This window comes from Geotrypetes seraphini, chromosome 2, assembly GCF_902459505.1.
Source record: "Geotrypetes seraphini chromosome 2, aGeoSer1.1, whole genome shotgun sequence".
NCBI lineage: Eukaryota > Metazoa > Chordata > Amphibia > Gymnophiona > Dermophiidae > Geotrypetes > Geotrypetes seraphini.
Window position 1 is genome coordinate 102,873,391 of NC_047085.1, and position 25,554 is coordinate 102,898,944.

Consider the following 25,554-nt stretch of genomic DNA (forward strand, 5'->3'; position numbering starts at 1 on the left):
AAGCCTTGTACATGACCAACACCAAATCAGGGGGAAAAAACCTGGCAGCAAGACACATGTAAGATCTATTCCTGCCTTTCCAAGACAGGAGGAATGTTGCCTGAAGCCATGGGCAAATTAGACACGCTCTCAGCCAAAACTGAGGGAAGGGCCATTGCTAAATTGTCACCAGAAAACATACGCAGCAATGAAGGCATAGCTGACCCCTCCGCTACAGAAAAACCACCAGCCCCAGCTGCAGCTTAAACGGAATCCCCAGCCTCCCCAGCGGACCACAACACCGAATCTGACTGACTACCGGAAGCTGAGGAAACCCCGGTGTGGGCAACAGGAGAAGCCCAGGGCTCAATCCGCCTCTCGCTGACGAGTGATGCACGTGCGAAAGAGAACCCGACACGCTGATATCCGAAGCCGGGTCTCTCTCGAGGCGGCCAGAACATTTCATGCACCTACCAGCCGCATCCACCGAGCGGCACCCACAAAAAATGCACTTTTTCTGCGGTTTTGAAGCACTCATGACGAAGGTGCCAAAACCCACCTACAACAACACCATGGAAAAACAATGACCTCAGGTCTCTTTTTATTTCCAATACAAAGCTCCTTTTATTTCTTGTGTCTGTTATTTTCTGTTTATTTCTTCTCACAGCCAACCAGCTGTATCAAGAAAAAGCAGACCCCACAGGCACTCTAAACTGTAGTTAGTGCCGGTTTCGTGGCAAGGCGTACAGTTAATATAGGGACTTTGGATCATCTGTTATATTTTTGTCCACTGATACTTAATTTCTGGAAGTCAATTTGGGGACAAATAAATCTCAGTCTTGAGTCATCTATTCCCTTATCCTACGAAGCTGTAATTTGTGGTACGTTACTTCATGTTAAGCCTACTTTAGATACGTATAAAAGTCGCCTTTTCCTGATCATGACGGGTATAGCGGTTCAACTGATCACACATAATTGGAAGAACCATGACAGGATTAATTACACTTTTTGGTGGGTAAATGTGTGTACCATATATAAATATGAAAGAATGATGGCGGAACTTTTGGGAACTAGTAAGTCCTTTAATGATATATGGAGTCCATTGACTACTCTTGTTACAATACAGTAAGGGACATGTTTCTTTCTTCTTCATGAGATGTTCTTACACATCTAGGGAGGGGGTTGGATGGAGGGAGGGAAATGTACTTTGTGGAGTTAAATTATTTAATTCTAGTATTGTAATCACATCATATGTATTGTTGTATTAATAATTAAGTTGAGGATGGGAGAAAATGACTGTTTAATGTATTAATTGTATAGTTAATAGTGCGTTTCATGTAGTATTCATGATTAATCAATCGTATTGCACTATCAAAGTCTGAAAATCAATAAAGATTTAAAAAAAAAAAAAAAAAAAAGAAATGGAGCAGATATCGCACCATTCATGGAAGAGAGCATTTACTATCCAAATTGAAAATCCTGCAATGCAAAATATGCACTTACTTTTTCTTCTCTCTCTTTCCTTTAGAATCGCTTCTAGCCATTCCTGTTTTTCTTCGGGTGTTTTTGCCATACAGACAAACCACTTGTTCTTAGCAGTGTTGTGTATCTTCCAGCCATTGACAACAGTGTTGCCACTGCTGTGATAGTCAGCTAGAGATCAAAAGCACAATAAATTAGAAGTTAAATAATTCTTAAAGTATTATACTCCCTAAGGCAGAATCCTGAGATTGTATAACTTTTACAATATGTATGTAAATAGAATAATTTCAGTTTATTTCAAATAATCATTTGCTTGCGTTAATGGAATAATGCATGAGTTTTGCCCCTTAACGTAAATTAAACAACAAAATTGTGTATTATTTTACCATAGCACATGTTAGTTTAAGGTTGTTCTTGTTAGGTGTCATCGCCTTGTGCTCGAGTCCTAATGACTTGATGAATTGCGGATCTAAAAAGAAATTGGTTTTGTGCTAGTCCGGAAAGGTTCTCCAGCGTTTAAGGTACCACGGACTATATAATCATGAGATGCAAAGTAAGCAAATGCATGCAAACACTCCATTTATATGTAAATCGAATAATGTTGCATGCATTGAAATTCAAAAGCATCCTTATTTGAGGAAAAATAGTGTTGGCATTATTTTTCCTACCCGGGAACATCAGACTAGGAACAGGCAGCCTGATGCTCCTGGGTACCACCTTAAAGGGGCCGGAACTGTCAAAACAGACATGTGGTCCAGAGGTCCCGTCTGCCCAGCAAAAACTCTGCCTGAAAATATTCCCCCTTACTCTGAAGTGTTTAAGTCCACTCACGGTTCATAGTCAGTCGCGTGCAAGACACCAGCGCACCGACAATAAAGGGCAGGAAAACTTAGTTTTAAAGAGTTCTGAAGCGGGGTGTGAATGGGGAACCCCCCAACACACACACACACTTTACTGCATAGTGTTCGCGCTGCTGTTGGGGTGGTTTAGGGGGCTGGAACCAGTGGTGTATCAAGGGGGGAGGGTGGGGGGGCAGTCCGCCCTAGGTGCACGGCTTGGGGGGGTGCACAGCCGGCCAAGTCCGGGTCCTCCTGCCGTTCCTTTCCCCCAATCCGCGCCTGCAATCTTACCTCCCCGCTGCTGCTGCTAATCGCCAACAAGAATTCTTCTTTCCAAAGTCAATTCTGACGTCGAAGAGAATGTTCCGGGCCAGCCAGGCTGGCTGGCCCGGAACGTCCTCTTCGACGTCAGAATTGACGTCGGAAAGAAGACTTCTTGTTGGCGATTAGCAGCAGCAGCGGGAAGGTAAGATTGCAGGCGCGGACTGGAGGAAAGGAAGGAGAGAGGCGCTTTTTTTTTCTGTGGCAGGGTGGGAAGGATGTAGGCAGGCAAGCTGGCTGGCTTTAGCGCGGCAGGGAGGGAGGGAGATAGGTAGGCAAGCAGGCAGGCTTTGGGGGTGGACAAAATCTGGAAGGTAGTGGGGGGACATAAGAAGGAGGCACTGGGGGCACTAAGGACATGGGAAGGGGCACTGGGGGCATTATGGACACAGGAAGGAGGCACTGGGGGCACTATAGACACAGGAAGGAGGCACTGGGGGCACTATGGACACAGGAAGGAGGCACTGGGGGCACCATGGACATAGGATGGAGGCACTGGGGGCACCATGGACACAGGATGGAGGCACTGGGGCACTATGGACATGGAAGGAGGCACTGGGGCACTATGGACACAGGACGGAGGCACTGGGGGCAATAAGGACACAGGACGGGGGAACTGGGGGCACTATGGACATAGGATGGAGGCACAGGGGGCACTAAGGACACAGGATGTAGGGACTGGGGCACTATGGACTCAAGAGGGAGGCACTGGGGCACTATGGACACAGGACGGATGCACTGGTGGCAGTAAGGACACGAGAAGGAGGCATGGGGGCACTAAGGACACGGGAAGGAGGCACTGGGGTACTATGGACACAGGAAGGAGGATACTGGGGACACTATGGACACAGGATGGAGGCACTGGGGGCACTAAGAACACGGGACGGAGGCACTGGGGGCACTAAGGACATGAGAAGGAGGCACTGGGGGCATTAAGGACATGGGAAGGAAGGAGGGAGGGAATAGAAAGGGACAATTGTTTGGCCTGAGTGCAGAAAGAAAGAAATTAAAGAAAGGATACACAGTCAATTAATAGATGTCCTCTTTTGATGAAAAAATAAATGGTCACGTTACCTCTGGCTTACTTTCTCTGCATCAGAGTTGGCAGCCGCGCTGAGGTGCATGAAGGTCCCGCGATGACTCGTCTGCCGGCTCTACTCCAGAAGAAGTAAGTTACATCGGAGGGGGTGGACCCAGCAGACGCAGTCATTGCGGGACTTTGCCACAACTCACTGCATCTGCCGGGTCCACCCCCTCCGACGTAACTTACTTCTTCTGGAGCAGAGCCAGTAGACGAGTCATCGCGGGACCTAACAGCATGCGGCTGCTGAGTCCGCTCCAGAGCAAGTACGTTGGAGTGGGGTGGACTGGCAGCCGGCAGCTACAGTCATCGCAGGACCTTGATGCATGAAGGGAGAGAAAGGAGCAGGATTGCTGGAATGGAAGAGTGGTGGAGGGAAAGAAAGGGGGCAGGATGGTATGAAGGGTGATGCTGATGGAACTGATGTACAGAGAAAGGGGAGAGACATAAGGGGAGAGGATATTGGAGGGAAAGAAAGGGGATAGATGCTGATCGAAGAGGGGTGGATGGCGAGAGAAAGGGCAGACATTGGATGGTAGTGGGGATCCTATGCTGGATGGAAATGCAGATGGGAGAGATAAGGGAGCAAATGCAGGAAGGAAATGGGAGGAGAGAAAGAGGGGAGCAGAAGCTGGATGGAAGTGGACAAAGAGAGGAGAAGGTACTAGATGGAAGGGTTGCAAAAAGGGGGTACATGATGGAAGGAGGAGATAAATAAAAGGAGGGCACATGATGGGGAGAAAAGGATTGAGTTAGGGAAACACGGGAGGGGTGAAGGAAAGAGGTGGCAAGCTTTAGATAGACAGTAAAAAAGGACATTGATGGGAGGGTAGTAAGAACGTAATCTAGACAGATGCAGAAAATAAATTGAAAAGGAAAATGAGGGAAAAAAGGGAAAGGGATTGCAGAGGAGAGGTGTGGGAGAGGGAAGGAGAGGAGAAAGATGCCAGACCAATGGGGGTGAAAGGAGAGATGGAAAGGGGAGGCATACAGTTTCTGGAAGGGGCATAGAAGGAGAGAAGATGCCATATAGGGGAAGAGAGACGGCAGACAGTGGATGGAAGGAAGAGAGTTACAAGAAGATGAGAAAAGAAGAAACCACAGAAGACAAAGGTAAAAAAAAAATTATATTTATTTATTGCTTTAGGAGACATGTGTCACTGTTTCTGTGGTGCACTGTATGCAGAGTCCAGCTTCTTACTGGTTCAATTTAACTTTTGTCTATGTATTTCTATTTTATCCCCCCTTTACAAAACTGTGGAGCGTTTTTTAGCGCCAGCCATGGTGGTAGCAGCTCTGATGCTCAGAATTCTATGAGCGTCAGAGCTGTTACCACCGTGGCTAAAATCCAAACTACAGTTTTGTAAAAGAGGGAAGGGTTAGTTTGTGATTACATATTCCATACTAGGCGAAGGTGTTTTCTGTGTTCTGTGTGTTCGAAAGACATGGTTTTTTGTTAGGATTGACTGCAGGATATATCTGTACTAGTCTGGCTTGTTTAGTTTTACAATGGGTGTATTGATGTACTGCTCACTGCAGTATGTAAGATGCTGCCTTTTCCTAGGTACTCATGTGTGACATGTGGCTTGTTACTAAAAATCATGTTTTTCGTATAGATGGAAGGGTGTCAAAAAATGATGGGCCCCGGGTGTCACATATGCTAGGTACGCCACTGGTTGGAGCCCTCCATTATAGAGAAAACGGAACTTTTTCCGATTTTTTTCGGGAAAAGTTCCATTTTCTCTATAATGTGAGAGGTTGCACCCCTCCACACCCCCCAACGGCAGCGCAAACAGTATGCGGTAAAGTGGGGGGTCACCCCCCACACCCCCCACACACACCCCCGTTGGAGCTCTTTAAAACTAAGTTTTCCCATGGCGCTCTTGTGTCTTGCGCCGAATTGTCAGCGCTCGATTGTCGGCGCGCTGATGTCTGGCGCGCGATTGTCCCGTCACCCCACTCACACCCCATCAGCTCCTCTGCAGCCTCCTAATAACTCCCCCTCATCTCCCTTGGGCCTCCTACCCAAATCTTTGCATCTTTGGTGGTGCTGGGGTTGCAGGACAGAAGCAATTACTAAGTGCATCTTCCCCTGCCAGGCTGGGTTCAAAATGGCTCTTGGGTAAGCAGCTCAGTGCTCCTAAGAATCATAAAAATACACCTTGGGAGGTTGATAGCAAGTTGTCTTATTCCTTTACCATGGGAATCACAAATCTGCAGAATTGTGCTACCTCAGGTTAGTGACTTCCATAGCAAACTACGCTGTGGAAAAATAGGAACCTACTTTATTTTATAGAATACTAGCACAAGTAGCCAAAAATACTCTTAAGGCACAATTACTTACACCAGTCTTATAGCTGGTATAAATGTTTGCATCCATTTGTGAGTTGGAACACACATAAATTATAGTAATTTACATGCGTGTATTTGTATGGTCTGTCTATACTCCACCCTTGAACATACCCACCAGCAAAATACATGCCATGAATGGTGTGTACTTTTGCATTAGTCAGTATTATATAAGAGGTCATTTACAATTGTAAATAGCCACTTATTTGTGTAAATGACTAAGATACCAGCATTTACATGCCTTCTTACAGCCTACAATTAGGTGGCTCCTTATAGAACTATCCTCTTAGGTCCTGATTCTAGTAATGATGTTCTAAGTTAGGTGGCGGTAGGAATCCTATCACTGCCTAACTTAATTGTTTTAACTGGTGATAAACAACATGATAATTGACCGCATCATTTAAAAACGATTTTAAAAAATGGAGGTACATTACATTAGTGACTTCTATTCCACCTGTACCTTACGGTTCTAAGCGGATTCCTAAGGGATCTCCAAAATGGCCGCCGTTCTCCCATCTACAGAGATGCTTTACAATGCCTAGCACCACTGTAGGCGTGGCTAATGTCAGAAGTATCATTAGAGATCATAAAGCGCCTCCATAACTATGACTCTCATGAAAGGTAGGCACTGGAAATATAGGCCTTTAAAACTCTGGCCAACATTTCCGTTGCCTACCTTTCATGAAGCTGCAATTCTAGAAACTGCACCATTACATGACTGATACACAATCTGTGGACGTTTTTTAGGCGGCTGCCGACAATGACACCATTTATAGAATCCGGCCCTTAATGTCTGAGAACAGATGAGAAAACAAAATTAATGGGCCATGTCCAAGACCAGCATTGAATATCCGGTTATATGCAGCTAGCTATCACTTATGAGGTTAAGTGTGATATTCAGCATGTAACCACCTAAGTGAAATAGATCAATGATAGGACTGAATTTTATGCAGACCAGTTTGTCTGGTTATCTCATAGGTGGCTAAGTGCTTAATATTGGCACTCAACCACATAAGCGACAACTCTAACCCCAGCCCACTCACAAGATCGCTGGCTACAGAGCCTCTCCTCTCATTTTGAATATCAACTCCATTATTATCTTCTCATTCTTTGTATTGCTTGACTGCAAGAATTAATGAACCCCTTTCTGGGGTTTTGATTTAAATTGACTGGTCTCTTTTTTTCTCTTTTGTTACCCCTAGTATTGAAAGTAATTTTTTTATACAGGTGCTTTAGCTAGATTGTGAGCCTGTTGGGCAGAGAGGGAATTTTCCAAGCACCTAATATTAGATATTTTATTGTTTGTGAAACGCTGTGAACATCATAGAGGTATTGGCGGAATACATATAAAAATTGTATTGTATTGAATATCTGGTTCACAATACTAACTACTCTACTACATGTGAAAAATGAATTACATTAATGTTTACTCTTAGCAGAGTTTATTTAGGGTCACCATTTCATGTGCTTCTTAATTTATCTTAAGTCACACACGGTAATGAGATATCCAAAATCCTAAATCTTAGCCTTTAAGACATCTAATAGCAAAGCAGGAAAATAAAAGACAGGACATAGGAAGAATGGTTATTGGAGATGTGCAAAAACAGGCAGTCTCTAGCACTTACAGAAAAAATGATGCAAACTAGTAAAGGCATTCCAATCCATTTGGCTTCTTAGTTATTTACTTGGATTTAGATCACACTTTTTCAGTAGCAGCTAAAGGGAAATAACATTCAAGTCCATCAGGTATTTCCTTGTCCCTGCAGGGCTTACAGTCTAAGAAGGCAATTTTATAACCTGGCAGCTCCAGTTTGGTGCACCAATGCCACATGCTGTGCTGCTAAGCGCCAATTCTATACTGTGTGTCAAGATGTCATTATAGAATATTAACTTAAACCTAAATTAGTGTGCTTTCATATAGGTGCAAAACCTAAATTAGTATGTTTTCATATAGGTGCAACAGTTTATGCTAGGTCAATGGCAGGCATACCTAGGCACAACTAAGTGCACCATACAGCAAACATAACTTATAGTTTTCTATAAGTTACACTTGCAAGCTGAGAGAGGCTCATGCCTCTTCCACCTGTATGCCCCCTTGTAGTTATGCACTAAGGCCCTGATTCGATAAATGGCGACTAACTTCTAGGTGGTGAGGAGCACAATAGTCAATCATCGGCCACACGCTGTTTATAGAATCACGCCAGTAGGTGTTAAATGCTTAGGCGCACTCCCAATTATATCAGGATTTTCTTGGCCTAAATTGGTGCACCTAAGTTAGGCACCTACCGGCACCTAAGTCAAACCATGCCCAAAATCTACCCAGAATCCACCCCTAACCATGCCTATTTTCTGATAGACACCTCGTAGACGCCTACCTTGAAGTGGTAAGTGCCTACTGAGTTATGCACCTATCAGCTAATTAATTGGTTTTTTAAATTGATTTTTAATGGCACTTTTCAATTAATGGCACCGGTTAAGCCTAGTTAAAAAAATTAACTTAGGCGCCTAGATCAATAAAAGTGTGCCAATCTAGCCACCTAACTTCAGGTGCCATTTACAGAATCTTGGCCTAAGGGTCTGATTCTATATAGGGCACCTAAAAAATTCCTGCTGACTACAACGGCACTTAGCATGATTCTATAAGCACCAATGCATCACATGACTTTTAGGTGCACCCATTTAGGCCAGCTACAACTAGGCCTAAATGCCTGTGCCTAAGTTGTGTGTGGATTGCACATAACTTTTAGGAATGCCCACAATCCATCCAAAATCCACCCCTGGTCATGCCCCCCTTTCAAATTTACGTACTGCAGCTAGTGCTTACTTAGAATTGTGCTTTCCAAGTTATACAGTATGCATAACTTAATGCCAACTAGTGTCAATTACAAAGTGTTAATTGCCAATTATCAGTGTCAAGTAGGACAATCCATTAGGTTGTGCATCAAATTGGCTGTGCACACAGGCTCCAGCAATCTCCCCACAGAAGAGGCATTCAAAACAGCCAACTCCAAATCCTCCCTTATTCCCCCCTCCCAAGGATTAAGGGGACTAAAGGGTTTAGATAAGGATCACCTTACAGGTCATGGACCTGATGGGCCGCCGCGGGTGTGGACTGCTGGGAGCGATGGACTTTCTGGTCTGACCCAGCGGAGGCAACTTCTTATGTTCTTAATCATTTCCTCGGTGCCCTGCATCACTTCAATCCCCTTAGTGGGGGAGGGAGAAATCAGCATGGTCTGTAATACTTGATCCAATCAAGCTATGATGGAAGAAGACGAGTTGGATATAGTGGTGATCACGGAGACATGGTTCAAAGAGATCCATGACTGAGATGTAGTTATACAGCTCTCCCTCATTATTCGCAGTTTCCCTATTTGCAAATTTTTCTTCTAATTTTCTTCTATTTGCAGCCTGCCCAAACCTCCCCGGACCTCACCTGGTGCTGTACCTTAGCGGTGATGCAGGGCAGAGGCGATCTTCCAATGCTCCTGCCCCATGCATAGCCGTCATCAAAATGGCTGCCGTGAGTTCCCGTTGTAGTCTCGAGGCACAGGGCAGGAGCATAGGAAAATTGCTCCTGCCCTACGTCACCGCTAGACCACCAGGTAAGGTCCGGGAATGCAGGAGGGAGGCGGGGGTGGGTCAGAGCCAGCCCCAAAATTTATTCGTGATTTTTCCCTATTCACGGGCCAGCTTTGCAGCTAACCCCCGCAAATACGGAGGGAGAGTTGTACCGAGCTATAATCTGTTCAGAAAAGACAGGGTAGGAAGAAAAGGAGGGGGAGTAGCATTATATGTTAAAGATCATATTAAAGCCACACAATTGCAGGATCTGTAGCGCAAGGAAAAGGCACTGTGGATCAATTTGGAAAGAGGGAATGGTAAATATATTTTCATTGGTGTGATATACAGGCCTCCTTCACAGATGGAAGAAGTAGATAAGAGATTTAATAGTAGACACTCAGAATATATCTAAACAAAGGGAAGTTTTACTAATGGGTGATTTTAACATGCCGGATGTTGATTGGGGTATCCCTATTGCGGGGTCTTCTAGAAGTAGGGAGATCCTGGATTCTCTACAAGAAGAACTGTTCTGGCAGTTGGTAACGGAACCCACGCGGGACAGGGGTCATACAGGACTTAGTGCTTACAAACGGGGAAAGTGTTTCTGATGTCATAGTGGGTGATCATCTGGCATTCAGTGATCACTGCATGGTACGGTTTAATATTAAGAAGTGTATAAAGAGGGTTCTTTCAAAACTAAAGATTTTAGCCTTAAAAAAACTAAATGTTCGGATGAGGGATTACATCAGTGAATTGTCTGGATAGGAACGTCTGGAAGGAGTAGAAATAAAGTGGGCAAAACTGAAAGGAGTTATTGTAAGGGCGACAAACCTTTTTGTGAGGCAAGTAAGTAAAGGTACGAGGAAAAGAAGGCCGCTTTGGTTCTCAAAAGCAGTAGCTGAGAAAGTAAGGAATAAGAGGTTAGCTTTCATAAGCTACAAAAGATCGCAGAAAGAGGAAGGCAGGTAAAAATATATGGAAAAGTTAAGAGGTCCCGAGCACCATGTTGGTGGGTGCGCCGGCACCCCTCCTCCTCTCCACCCCACTTCTTCCCACTCCTCCCTTTGCCACGCATGTGCGCCCACCCTTCCTTTCTCCTGTACCTCTAGTTGTTCACCGCCGCTGCAATAACTTTAACGTGTGCTTGCTGACGTCACCTCCGGGTGCTGCACATAGGAAGTGATGTCAGTGGGAGAGACGACGGAGTCACGACGAGCACGCTGAAGTTTTTGTTGCTCGCAGTGGTGAACAACTAGAGGTATGGGGGAAAGGAAGGGGGATGCGTGTTCGGCAGGGAGGATCAGAGGAGAAGCGGGGTGCAGAGACAAGGGTGGAGGAGGGGCGCCACTCCCCAGGCGCCTCTCACCCTCACTACACCACTGAGAGGCTGGTCAAGTAGTCGGGAAAGCAAAGATACAAATGGAAGAAAGAAATAGCTGATGGTTAAATGGGGAGAAAAGACATTTTTTTTAGATATATCAGTGATAGAAAGAAGTGCAAAAGTGTTATCGTGAGACTTGCAGGTGAAGGGGAGAAATATGTAGAAGTTGCTAAAGAAAATGCTGAATTGCTCAACAAATATTTCTTTTTAAAAAAAATCTTTATTGATTTTCAAACTTTGACAATTAATTGAACATAAAATACTGCATAAAACGCACTATTAACTATACAAGTAATACATAAAACAATCATTTTCTCCCACCCTCCTCCCAATTATTAATACAATAAGACATATGATGTGATTACAATATTATAATTAAGTAATTTTAATCCTCAAAATACATTTCCCTCCCCCCACCCTGGATGTGTAAGGAAATCTAAGAAAAGGAGAGATACATGACCCTTATTGCGAGGTAACAAATGTATTCAATGGGCTCCACACTTTATTAAATGAACTACTAAACCCCATACATTCCACATTCATTCTCTCATATTTATATGTGGTACACACATTTGCCCACCAAAATGTGTAATTTATTCTGTCGTGGCTTTTCCAGTTATGTGTGACCATTTGGATAGCTATTCCCGCCATGATCAAGAAAAGACGGCTTTTATATTTATCCAAATATTTCTGTTCTGTGTTCACGCTGAAGCGCTGGGAGCGGGACCACAGAAGACAAACGTGAATAGGGATGGAGGAGTGGTAGATGCTGATCAATTCTCAGAGGGGTTGTGTTCATGAGAAGCTAGCTAAATTAAAGGTAGGCAAAGCAATGGGGCAGGATGGTGTACATCCGAGGGCGCTTAAGGAGCTTAGGGAAGTTCTGATGGCTCCGCTGACTGATCTTTTCAATGCTTCTCTAGAGTCAGGAGTGGTACTGGAGGACTGGAGAAGGGCGGATGTGGTCTGTCTCCACAAAAGTAGAAGCAAGGAGGAAATAGGGAATTACAGGCTGGTAAGTCTGACTTCTGTGGTATGCAAATTAATGGAAATGCTAATAAAAAGTTTGAATTTAAAAAAGAACAGAGGATGGTGAAATTTCTGGAATCTGGTGGCAGCATGGATTCACTAGAAGTATGTCTTATAAGACAAATCTGATCAATTTCTTTGACTGGGTGACCAGAGAATTGGATAGAGGGAGTGCACTAAATGTGTTGTATTTATTTTTTAGCAAAGCCTATGATAGTGTTCCACACAGACATCTAATAAATAAACTGAGTGCCTTCGGGATAGGCCCCAAAGTGACAGGCTGGGTCAGGAACTGGTTGCATGGAAGACGCCAGAGGGTAGTGGTCAATGGAGATCGCTCCGAGGAAAGGGATGTTGCCAGTAGTGTGCCTCAAGGATCTGTTCTTGGGCCTGTTCTTTTTAACATTTTTATAAGCGATATTGCTGAAGGGCTGTCAAGTAAGATTTGCCTCTTTGTGGATGATACCAAAATCTGCAATAGAGTAGACCCCCCGGGATGGTGTGAATAACATGAAGAAAGACCTAGCGAAGCTTGAAGAATGGTCTGAAATTTGGCAGCTAAAATTTAATGCTAAGAAATGCAAGGTCATGCAATTGGGCTGCAAAAACCCAAAGGAACGGTACAGTTTAGGGGGTGAAGAACTTACGTGGCTTCTGAGGCAAAAGAATTATACAGTAACTGCAAACCGCCAAACAATATTCCTACTCCCACTTCATACCAAGACAATGGAATCAACTGCCTCCACAGATCAGATCCCTTAAACTTTAGGAAAGTAATAAAAACATACTGCTTCACCTAACTGTCCTGCCTAGGGCCCAATAGATTATAAAGAAATATAAATGTATATTGGTACGAGATCCTCGGTATGTGGAACATTAGGACAAAAACTTATATTGATAAATTTTGCACTGTAACTATGTCAAATTTAACCTGTAAACTGTATATTATGTATGTCAACCTATAACCCATTCTGAGCTCTTTGGGGAGGCCAGGATAGAAAATGAAATAAATGAAATAATTCTGGCTAAGAACAAACCAATAATAGCCTTAGGATTTTATTATTTTTGTAACTTTTCTTCTTAATCAATAAGACCTGAGGTGGGTTGAGGTGGTGGTGGGGGGGGGGGGGTTTCAGTACTGAACATTTTGCTGTGATAATCATAAGCCTCAGCCGCCCTGCTGGTATCCTTTCAACAATGTCGCAATAAGAAGGAAAGGTGGCCAAGGCTCATATACACAGGCTGAGAAATGTCAAAAACAGCCTGAGTTTATTGTTCACACCACCAGGAAACTGCTGACTAAAAATTCAGCTTGCGTGTTCATTCAGTACCCAGAAGGCATGTGTTTTCATGCATCTCAGAGTCTCCATGGAGGAAAAAAAATATTAAAAGCAGTTTGCTTTATGGTTTAAAAAAAAAAAAAAGACCAAACAAACATATCCCAGTGTTAGCATAAAAGCACGGGGCACCAAATTTGGAATTTTTGTGGTGTTACAGACTGGAGCCAACAAAAAAATATATAAGACCATCGAACGCTAATATGATTTATATCGACACAATATTTTGATCAATATAATCGAAAAACAGTGGTGAAAAATAAATGATTTTCTTAGGAGAAATACAAGAGGAGGAGGAGAAGATGAGCCCAATAAAAGAGGGAGACTCAGTCATCCCCTACTATCATCTCCCAGGCTTTGTTTCCTGAAAAAATTATTTTATCTTCTATTTATAGAATGTGTTATCATACCAGGCCTTTAATGGAGGAAATAGCTAACTTGCTAGCACAAATATACACAAGGAGTGGTACCAGCTATACAGTACATACTATAATAGGATATGTTTATCATTCCTATTCTAGCTAAGATGATTTTCAGCCATTTTTCTGACCTCATTTGCAACTTTCTTTAAATTAGTCCCCTTACTTTCTTACTCCTGTTACTCTGTCTTATCTATATATTCCATTTTTGCTTACACCCTACGCCATCTACTAAAATGTTTTATCACATACTGCGTTGACATTGCAGTGTAACATACAATGCTATACTTTATACTGTAATTTGAATATTTTAATTGCTGTAATTGTCTATTACTTATGTTTGACTTATTCTTGTTGTACGCCATCTTGAGTGAATTCCTTCAAAAAGGCAGTAAATAAATCCTAATAAATAAATAAATAACTTTTATGATTTGTATGTCATAGAAGATAGGAACAGTTAACGGTAAGCAAAGGCTTTTTTAAATATAAAATAGAACTGAAATTGATATATGTACATATAGTAGAATCTCAGTTAACCAGCATTCAAGTTAACTAGCACTCTCAACCAACCGGCAAAAAAATTGCTAGTCAAAAAAAAAAAATGTCTCCCATGCTCCTCAGACAACCTCCAAACAACCTCCCTCCAGTCCCCAAAGCAGTAGCAGCAGCCAAACCTGACAACCCCCTCCCTCCAGGTCCGAGGCAGCAGCCAAACCTGACAATCTCCCTCCGTCCCTCAGTCACGATGAAGCAGCGCCAGCCAATCCTAACAGCCCCCTTCCTTCCCTTACCGAGGCAGTAGCGGCAGATGGTGAACAGAAGAAGCGCCATACACAGGCTGCTTCTAGCCAGCTCTGGCAGGGCCTTTCTTCTGCCATGTCTTTCCAAAATAAAGTATATTAAAATAGGTAGCTCCTTGTCCTAGAACAGAGGTTTACAATTCAGTTTTAGGGACATACCAAGCCAGTCTGGTTTTCAAGATATCCTCAGTGAATATGTCTAATAAATTTGCACAGTAAGAAAAAAGCACAATGGACCTCAAGAATTGGTCTCAAACTCATTAGTCTCAAACTCAAACCCCTTGCAGGGCCACATTTTGTGGAGAGTGTGGCGCAGTGGTTAAAGCTACAGCCTCAGCACCCTGAGGTTGTGGGTTCAAACCCACGCTGCTCCTTGTGACCCTGGGCAAGTCACTTAATCCCCCCATTGCCCCAGGTACGTTAGATAGATTGTGAGCCCGCCGGGACAGAAAGGGAAAACTGCTTGAGTTCCTGAATAAATGCATGTAAACCGTTCAGAGCTCCCCTGGGAGAATGGTACAGAAAATGGAATAAATAAATACAAAATAAAAATAAATAAATTTTGGATTTTTGGTACTTGGAGGGCCTCAGAAAAAAAATAGTTAATGTCTTATTAAAGAAATGACAATTTTGCATGAGGTAAAACTCTCTATTGTTTATAAATCTTTCCTTTTAGCCAAGTCTTAATAATAATATTATAATTTATAGCTAGAGACATATGATCAAGAAACTGTTTTATTTTACCTGGTGGGCCACGAGTTTGAAACCACTGGTATAGAGGAACAATCTTTAATATCAGTTCTTGGGGCCCATTGTTTCTTTGCTATGCTGTTCCACTGCTCTATTGATCACCCTCTCCTTCCATTGGTTAGATAAATTTGCATGCACTGCCTCCATTGTACGCAAATCTATCTCATGCATATTCATTGTGGATATCATCAAAACCTGATTGGCTGGGTGTGCTTTGAGGACTGAGTTGAGAATCATTGTAATAGGTCTTTGAAAGAGAGATTTGTCAAAGAGCAACATCTTCAGGAAGATGAGTAAAGTAGAGAATGACTTGGTAGTTCAAGTGGAAAGATTAATTCTGACATGATTCATTTACTGTATGTAGATTTGTCCCAAAGGCAGAGTCTTTAAACAATTGTCCCCCTTAATGACCCACTGCTTTCTCACAAATCTATTGTTCAGCTAGTCATCATGCCTCACAAGCGAGACCTTAGAGGACAATTCTACTACTGGGGGCTTCCATTTAGACACCACAAGAACGTGCGGTGGGATCCTAGTCCATATCAGTATATGGGCACCCAGATTCCATTACAATGCTAGTGTAACAGGTTATCAGTGTGTCTACGTAACAGATATCAATGCGCCTAACATTTGCTTACCTGCACTCTTAACCTTGTATAACTGAAGTCACATAAATTGCAGGATGTAAATTCACTCAGATACATAAGTGGGAGCCTTACCCTTGTCTCCCCCAAGTATATAATTTTGTACATGTACTCACAATGCCACCTGCATGTGCTATTACAGATCAGTGCTTAGAAAAGCCCTGCTGGCACTTCGAAGGTAAGTGTCAACTTTACATACATACCACCAAATTTTATAAATAGTGGGCAAAATTGCATGCACAGATTTGGAAGTGCACCTAATTTGTGCATGCAATTTAATTAACGAGCCAATTAGTGCCGATAAATGGGTGCTAATTGGCTACCATTTGAATGACCATGTGCATCGTGCTAGCCGCTATTCTGTAAAAAAGAGGTGCACTTTCTTTAGCACGCAGCTGAAAAAGGGCCATGGCCTTGGGATCAGGCACATAAGATTCTTGCAGTATTATAGAATACGGGAGATCTGCGCCTAAGGTAGGCGTGAGAATTTACATCAGGTTTGAGTTGGTGTAAATCCTCGTGCCTAAAATTGCACCTGGATCCTGGCACTAAGCACCAGCGCCCAACTCAGAGCACCATTTTTAGAACAGCAACCAGCGCTCATTTTCTGGGCACTCAAATTTGGGCACCATTTACTAAATCCAGCCCATAAATCCTGGTATTCTATACATTTACTCACCAAGCCAGTCTTTTCAAGATATCCTCTGTGAATACGTCTTTGAGAAATTTGCACAGTAAGGAAAAAGTACAATGGACCTCAAGGCTCAGACAGGGAAAAATGCTTCAGTATCTGAATAAATTATATAAACCATTCGGAGCTCTCCTGGGAGAGTTTTGGGCATCATTATTGACTCTACACTTTATTTAATGATCATCTCAACTCTCTGGTAAAAAAATGTTTTTTTAGTCTTCACATGTTGAGGAAAGTGAGATCCTGCTTCCGCCAACAACATTTTGCTGTCCTTGTACAATCAATCATTCTTTCCAGACTGGACTATTGTAATTCCATCTATCTAAGTCTAACCAAGAAAAATCTTCAAAGACTTCAGCGGATCCAGAACACTGCGGCTAGGTTGATCTTCGCAAAAAGCAAATTCGATCATGTTTCCCCGCTTCTATCAAAACTTCACTGGCTTCCGGTGATTTCTAGGATTTACTTTAAATGTACCTGCCTAATTTTCAAGATCCTACATGGCATTCTTCCTCCCCTAATCCCACTATCCTGGAATTCTTCAAGACCTGACACTACCAGATCCGCCTACAAGCTCAAACTATCTTTCTCCTCGTTAAAAGGCGTCATGTATGCAGGTAAATTAGGGAAATCCCTTTTCTTCAAATTCACTGAGCTTTGGAACAACCTCCCTGCCCCGCTGCAGAACCTAGACTCATTCCAATTATTCTGAAAACATCTGAAAACCTGGCTTTTCTCCAAAACGTAAAGCTATCTATTTAAAATGTAAAGCTAGCTATCCTCTTCATAACCTCTAATTTCTTATTATGTCCTTCCCTCATTTATTGAATTACCTGTAAACTGTGCCGAGTTCTATCTTTATGGAGATGATGTGGTATACAAACTTAAGGTTTAGTTTAGTTTATTTTAGAATGGTTTAGAAAATTGTATAAATAATAAATAAGAATTGGTATAGAGCAGGGATCTCAAAGTTCCTCCTTGAGGGCCGCAATCCAGTCGGGTTTTCAGGATTTCCCCAATGAATATGCATTGAAAGCAGTGCATGCACATAGATCTCATGCATATTCATTGGGAAAATCCTGAAAACCTGACTGGATTGCGGCCCTCAAGAGGGACTTTGAGACCCCTGGTATAGAGGAACAATCTTTAATACCAATTCTTGGGGCCCATTGTGCTTTTTTCTTATCATGCTGTTCCAATGCACTATTGATCACCCTCTCCTTCCATGGGTTAGATAAATTTGCATGCACTGCCGCCATTTTATGCAAATCTAACTCATGCATATTCATTGTGGATATCCTCAAAACCTGACTGTCTAGATTTGCCCTACGAATTGGGTTGAAAATCATTGTAATAGGTCTGTAGGTGTCTAGGCAGTGGCGTAGCGAGGGTGGCACCCCTCCCTTCGTCTCCGCCCTCTCCTGCTCCTTCCCTGATCCCATCTGGCACATGCACGCCCCTTCCCTTCCCCCGTACCTCTAGTTGTTCACCACCGCAAGCAACAAGAACGTCAACGTGCTCCTCCCGATCCCGTTGTTACTCCCGCTGTCGTCACTTCCTAGGCGCAGCACCTGGAAGTGATGTCAGTGGGAGAGATAACATGTTTGAGAGGAGCACATTAAAGTTTTTGCTTGCGGGAGGTGAACAGCTAAAGTTATGGGGGAAATGAAGGGAGCGCGCGTGTGGCAGATGGGATCAGGGAAGAAGCGGGGGGTGGAGATGAGGGGAGGAGTGCCAGGTTTGGCGAAGGGAGGAGTGGGGAAAGGCGGGGAGGAGAGGAGGAGGGGAGCCGGCACCCCCACCAACATGGCGTCTGGGGCAGACCACTTCACCCCCTTCTACATCACTGTGTCTAGGTAGGGGGGCGGTTCTGATCAGCTCAAAGTTACTTACCAGTCCCATCATCCACATTCTCTACTTCCATCACCTCTGTGTTAATCCTACCCCGGAAAAGATAGCGGTGTCCATCTGTGGATGCTTTGCTATTCTTTAATCGCCTAGAATGAGAATAGAAGCTTAAGAGCACTGAACAAGTGTGTTGATCCATTCCTCCACCCCCCCCCCCCCCACCCCTTCCTTGACACACGTTAAGCTAAGGGACAGTTTCTGAGAACCTCAGCTAGAATATAAAACAGGCTTCTTTAGTGGAGAATGGAAATTATTAAAGCTTTGTAGTATTAAACCTTTTTGTTCCTCATTTTTTAATTATCCATTACTAAAGCAACATATTATTAGCAGAATGTTTTGTTTTGCTTGGCCTTCCTAACAAAAACATCCTGCCATTCCTATGCCTGATGGAGTTTACTACGCACACATCCTTTTATGTTGCTCCTTCCTCGCCCCGCCCCCCCCCCCCCCCCCCCCACCCGATCAAAGACTCTTTTCTTTATAAGCACTTTGTCCATTTTCAGCAACTTCCTTTTTTGCTGACCTCGGATAGGAAAGCTAATTTTTCATTCAGATTTCGCTCACATAGGCTCATACTGAGCCTTAGGCCACTTCTTTGTCCCTCCAGGCATGTAAGGATAGCTGAAGCATCTACCATGCTAATCGATTTCATTTTCGCTCTTACATTTCTTTTCATAAAATTCCCAGTAATATTACTGCTTTATCCAGCCCACGAAAACACGCATAAAGACCACATTTTGGTTTTCTGTATAATGAACCACTTGATATATATCTCTGTGTACAACAGTGCAACAAATTCTTCTGTTTGATCAAAGAGGAGCTTTGGGATCTAAGCTCCAGTATATTTAAATAAAACACAAAAAAGAAAAGAAATCAGAATGGACACATAGGGGTCCTTTTATCAAGCTGCGGTAGGGGTTTAACGCACATAATACCGTGCGTTAAATCGCCTGCCGTGCTAGCAGCTAACACCTGCATTGAGCAGGCATTAGTTTTTTAGCCAGCCATGGGGGTTAGCGCGTGATGAAATGTCCAATGCGCTAACCCCGCTAGTGCGGCTTGATAAAAGGACCCCGTAGTCATATCTGAGTCCACCTCAGCCCAGCAAGGATTCATCCAAATGTGAACCAAAGATCTCATTCTTAGTTTACGCTCAATCAGGCTAATTCAAAAAGATGAAGGTACAGAAAGTAAGTGACCTCTCTTTTCATTTTCTGTTCCCACAATATCTTAAAAGCTGGACACAAAAGGGAGAGGGTGAGAGAGAAGGAAGGGGTATAAGAATAGGTGATCCCACTTATCAAAGGCTAATTCTAGGGAAGAATCGTGAATCCAGTTTGAATTGGTTCTAAATTCTTGAACTTAGCTCTGTTCCCAGATAAAACTTAGTTCAGAATAACCCACATTACAGCTCAGAAGCCTATGCAGTAAAATGGAATGTTTAGGTCAAGGCCCTTTTGCACATGCTAAAAATAATATGCTATAAAATAAAGCCTTAATGGGCACATTAAGACAACCTCCCCCGCTCCCCCCCCCACCCCCACACTGACAAGGAGATGCAACATTTAGCATGAACCTGAATGACAATGAAGGCATGTCCTACGTAACCGAACTACTATTTATCATTTCTATAGCATTGCTAAATATAAGCAGCGCTGCACATTAAAACATGTGAGAAAGGGTCCCTGCTCAGTAGAGCTTACAATCTAAACAAACAGGACAAGTTTCTCAGGCACGGTTACTTTAGTGAGTTAGGGGGGGGGGGGGTTGGAGTTAAACGCAGCCTGAAAAGGCTGTTTCTTCTCCAAGGTGAAGAGCCCTAACCTGTTCAGCCATTCCATACTTTATCAGTTTGTTTGCCTTTCTGTATACGTTTTCTAGATCCTCTAGTCTATATCATTTTGAGATGGGCCAACTACAGCTATATACACTAGTCAAAATGCAGTCGCAGTCACAACATTAATCAATAAAGAGGTATTATGATATATTTCATTTTATTTATTTATTTTAACTTCCCCCTGAATGTCTAGAGTTTGCAGTCATTGCATCAGATATCCTAATAGCGGCGATATTTAAGCATTATCCAGATAACCAACCTGCATACATTTAGGAGAGGCTTTTTTCTCTATCCTAAGTTATGTGATTTATCCAGCAAGCAGCACTGAAAACCACTGCTATCCAGATAAGTGACAGCTCCACTCAGCTCTATCCAGACAGTGTTGTTGCAGTCAGAGGAAATATTCAATAGCATTATCCAGATAGTATTGCTGAATATGGGACTAAGATTTATGTATTTAGCATTTTCTGCTAACTGAATAATCCTGTTTGAATACCAGCCCGCTATTTTTAATTCATGTATACCAGTGCACAGTTTTATAATATTTATTTTCCATATGAAAACATGCTTTACATACAGATATTGATTGATTGATTGACTGATTTTACTTATGTATTTAAAAATGTATTACCCGCAGCAACCTACAGTTCCGTGCGGGATACATTAAAACCAAAAAGTCCAACAGGACAGAGATCCCACGGGTATAAAACAGCACAAAAGGAAGTGGGAAAGGACAATGAACATCCACTAAAGATCACTGAAGTAAGACCAACTTGTTTATTTCAGAAAAGGGCACAAGCAGAAGCTGTGGACCCGACACAGCACTGTGTTTCGGCGTCTGAGGAACGCCTACATCAGGGGTCACTGTGGCGTATATGTTCACAGATGACAGGTCTGGGATAAAACAAAGCTCAGTCCAACTAACATGCCAGAGTAATCAAAATCACTGAAATAAAATCAAGACAAACAATCAGAAAACAACAGAAACAAACCTTAAAAACAAAAATAACAGTCGAGGAAAGACTTGCTTGAAAAAAATTGTCTTCACAGGTTTCCTAAGCTGCAAAACACTAGAAGCTCCCTTAACCTCAACAGGTAAAGCATTCCACAATGAAGCACCCTGTTCCGATATCATGGAGCGTTGAAAAATTGAATGAGTCACAGATTTAGATGAAGGAATTTCAAGCAGCATTTGGCTTTTGAAACGTAGTGATCGTGATGGCTGGTATGAACGAAATAAAGAGCTGAACGCAACAAGACCAATGTCGCTCAATACCTTGAAAATCAAAATACCACTTTAAATTCAATGCAAAGTGAAATAGGTAGCCAATGCAAATCACGCAAAAAAGGTGTAAAATGCTCAGATTTAGAAGCTCATATAATATCCATGCAGCAACAATCTGTGCAAAGCTGTAAGGCCTGAATGACATATTTCGTTAAACCAAGCAAAGGCCCCATTTTATCAAGCTGTAAAAGGGTTTTTTTATTGCAGTGGTAAAAACTCCGATGCTTATATGAGTGTCAGAGCCTTTACCACAGCAGCCTGTGATTTAAAAAAAAAAAATACCTTATGCAGCTTGATAAATTGGGGCCAAGTGAATTGCAATGCAGTAATGACAGTGTGAAGGTTGTACAATAATAATAAATAATACATTTATTTATAACCTTGCAGATGAGAGTAGTCTACATCAAGAGAAAGTGCCAAACGCAGATGAAATACATTCATGAGCATAATTCGTTACATTACTAAAGTTTCTTAGACAAATTTATCAAATAGATAAGTCTTCAGAGAATGTTTGGTAAGTAAACGAGTTCAACATCAAATTACTTATGATTTTGTTCCAAACACCAGCCTGGTAAGATAGACTTTTATCCAAAAATCTTTTTGAAGTACACCATTTTAGTGTCGGAAAGGAAAATAAAGAGTTTCCTCTCTTTAATCGAGTATTTGTTGGAAAGACAAAATGTCTCATAAGTGGGTGCAAAGCCCGCCAACATCTTATAGCATAAACATGCAAATTTTAATATAATTCTAGCCTCAAATTTAAATATAATTCTAGCCTCAATCTTCATAGTAAATGAATCTTTATAAAAGCTTTTGACACCACAGCCTTAACTTGCAGTTTAAAAGATAAAGTAGCATGAAGAATAACACCTAAAGTATTTGCATTGGTTAAATACTGGAATCTTCACATCATCCAACACAATCTCAGATGGAAGCATATCCAACTGATTACCACATCCACAGCATAAAATTTGAGTTTTGCAACATTTAATTTAAGCTGATTCTGGCCCATCCAATCTCTAATCACCTATAAGTAATTATCAAGCTGCAAGAGAGCATCAGTCAAAGAACCCTGCACTGGAAACAGAAACTATATCGTCAGCATACAGCTGAAAATTTAAACCCAGTTTTCTAAGTTCCTGACAAAGAGACAATAAGTAACTGTTAAAAAGAGCAGCCAATACAGCAGATCCTTGGGGCATGCCTTTTGTAAGAACAGAATAGTCAGAACAATCGTGAGAGACTTCCACGCAAGTCCTGTCCGTCAACATACAATGGAACCACTCCCAAACCTTACCTCCAAACCCAGAGATCTCACCCTCAACGATAAAATCTGACGACTAGTTGTATCAAATGCGGATAAAATGTCCAACAAAATCATAAGAAAACAGTCTCCATGGTTGAGACCAGCATGTATAAAATCCAGAGTTTGAACAATGCCTTCTATAATCACAGTTACTCTTATAATTATAATTATATATTGTTATATATTGTGTAAATCTCAGACCCAAAAACCCGTGAATGGTGATAACACCATAATGAGGTTCATTTAGGGGACCATCATAGATTTTCACCGTCCCCACTACCATCCAAGTAAAAATTATATAGAAAACTAAATAAACTAATTAAACAAAACTTATCTGTGAATAGGATGGTATGTTATCGGTAATGAGCCTCATCGGTGATTGAATAATTCTAGTGCTTGTGACATGTTAAAAACAATCGTTGCAATTCCTTCATAATATATGCTTGTCCCTCCAGATTTCTCTCCATATTAAAAGTGTCTATAAAATCCAGAGTTGACACCAACAGCAGCTCTGTAGAATGTTTAGGAAGAAACCCAAATTGGAACTCGTCAAGAACATTGTTCTGAAAGCACAACCCTCTCTACGACCTTGGCAAGAAAATTTAAAGATAACACTGCGCGATAATGCCATAACTCATGACCACTCTGCTGATTCTTTAACAAAGAATGAATTACAGGCAGTCCCCGGGTTAAGAACAAGTCACGTTTTTAAAGATGTTCTTAAGTCAGATTTGCATGTAACCCAGAACTTATAGATTTTAAGATTCTTGCTGCTTACCGCACCCCAGTTATAGACTCGCTTCCTGCTGATCTTAGAGAAGAATCTGTATTAGATAGATTCAAGAGTTCCTTGAAAATCTTTCTGTACAAGGATGCGTTCGAAACTTAAAACCTTGAGGCTCAGCACACCGATCATTAGAATGCCTAATCATCGACTCTTATCTATTTTACATATGACTTGCTGCACTGTCCTTTCTCCAACCTAATATTTTACCCCTCATTGTTTTATTTTCTTAAAACCATTGTAGTTCTACCAACTTTCCCCTCGTCTTTGTTTGTCTGTTGTCCAAGTTTGTCCTTGTTTGTATTTTAAACATTCTTGTTTCCCCCCATTTTATTATGTACACAGCTTAGAAATTTTTTTATAAGCATTTGTATCAAATTTTAAATAAACTTGAAACTTGCTCCCAGCTGACAAAAAGGCCAACTATCCTTACCAGTGTTGCCTCTAAGGTACAGCATTCACAACCACACACTGTTCTTAATGTGGCCATGTATCATTCCTGAATCTGCTGCAGGAGAAGTGTAGGAGTCTATACCACTGGAGATACTGCTCAGCAGGGCTGCTGAGAGAAAATCCAGACCCCGGTACAAAGATTTTTGAGATGACATGTTTAAGGTCAGTACCTGAAATGAAATACAGAACATAGAAATTTGCCGTATTGCTTTAGAGAATTTTGTCAGTGGTTCTAAAGTTAGAACAATATTGCTATTGTCTTTCCGCTAACCGTCAAGCCATTTATAGTCTCGAATCTCTCGATAACATAGACAAAAAGGCACGTGATGTCAGTGGGTCCTTTATGCTACAATTACAGCATTTACAGGAAACTTTATCTGTGGAATTATTTCTTCCTTCGCTGTCCTGTAAAGTCTTCTTTGCAGTCCACGATGAATCAGCGTGGCTCGTGTCCCGTTTTCTTCTTCCTCCTGGGATTCGGTGGGAAAGCAAGGAAGAGTAATCCGAGCAATAAGTTTGAAGCTAGGAATGAACACGTGAGAACACTCGTTGATAGTCACTTTCACACGTTTTTGTTCGTTGAATCTTGAATGTACCATATTATGTCACTCAAAAGTATTTTATCATTGTCACGGCCTTCTATTGCTTCGCGCTCACTCATTGCTTCGTGATCTTGTATGCGAAAGTTCTCTTGCCATTCTTTGTCTTAGTTGTCAAATTCTTGAGACAATGACACGTTTCGGTTTTTGGGATGTTTCTTGGGCTTCATTGGGCCCCCTTGAGCTTCATAGGCCCTGGAGCGATGTACCGGCTGCACCCCTCTCTCCTCGGGCCTGCTGCTCAGGGATAACTATCTAGAGGAGTTTCCTAGGTCCTTTTTGCAACAGTTTCTTTTATTGCTCTTTGGTTTGACTGCAAAGTGATTTACTCATCAGGTCCAAGGTTGGCATCTGCTCTCTACAACCTACTGAGTTTCTAGATTTTTATATTTGGTAAAAAAATAAAAACCTTTTAATTTCAGGTTTAATCCATTATTCACAGTATGCATTAATCTTCAGTAGTGAGCACTGTTTCGCATTAGTACACGCCATTTCTCAATTACACGCACTATGTCGAAATAATGCACATCATTTCCTTTTTTAAAAAACTATATGAAACAACATACAGCAGCAGCTTAAGTTTTAGTAGGCAGCACCAGTTCTATGTATATAGCACTAATCTTGATGCAATTACACTGCCAGTGAAATGTAGGGTTCAATTTAAGGTTGCACTGGGAATGGCCTATGACTCCAATTGCTCAGATACCAAAGGCCAC

At 42.1% G+C, this 25,554-nt stretch overlaps 1 protein-coding gene across 3 annotated transcripts in view; it reads right to left on the reverse strand.

Moving 5' to 3' along the window:
* PREX2 (phosphatidylinositol-3,4,5-trisphosphate dependent Rac exchange factor 2) overlaps positions 1-25,554 on the reverse strand; it is a 628,296-nt gene that overhangs the window by 431,987 nt on the left and 170,755 nt on the right. For all 3 annotated transcript variants that reach the window (XM_033933977.1, XM_033933976.1, XM_033933978.1), the window contains 2 exons: positions 18,560-18,663; positions 1,483-1,632 (listed from right to left, as the gene is read on the reverse strand). In XM_033933977.1, coding sequence (XP_033789868.1) covers positions 1,483-1,632; positions 18,560-18,663 — 254 coding nt within the window. The remainder of the gene's footprint in view (positions 1-1,482; positions 1,633-18,559; positions 18,664-25,554) is intronic.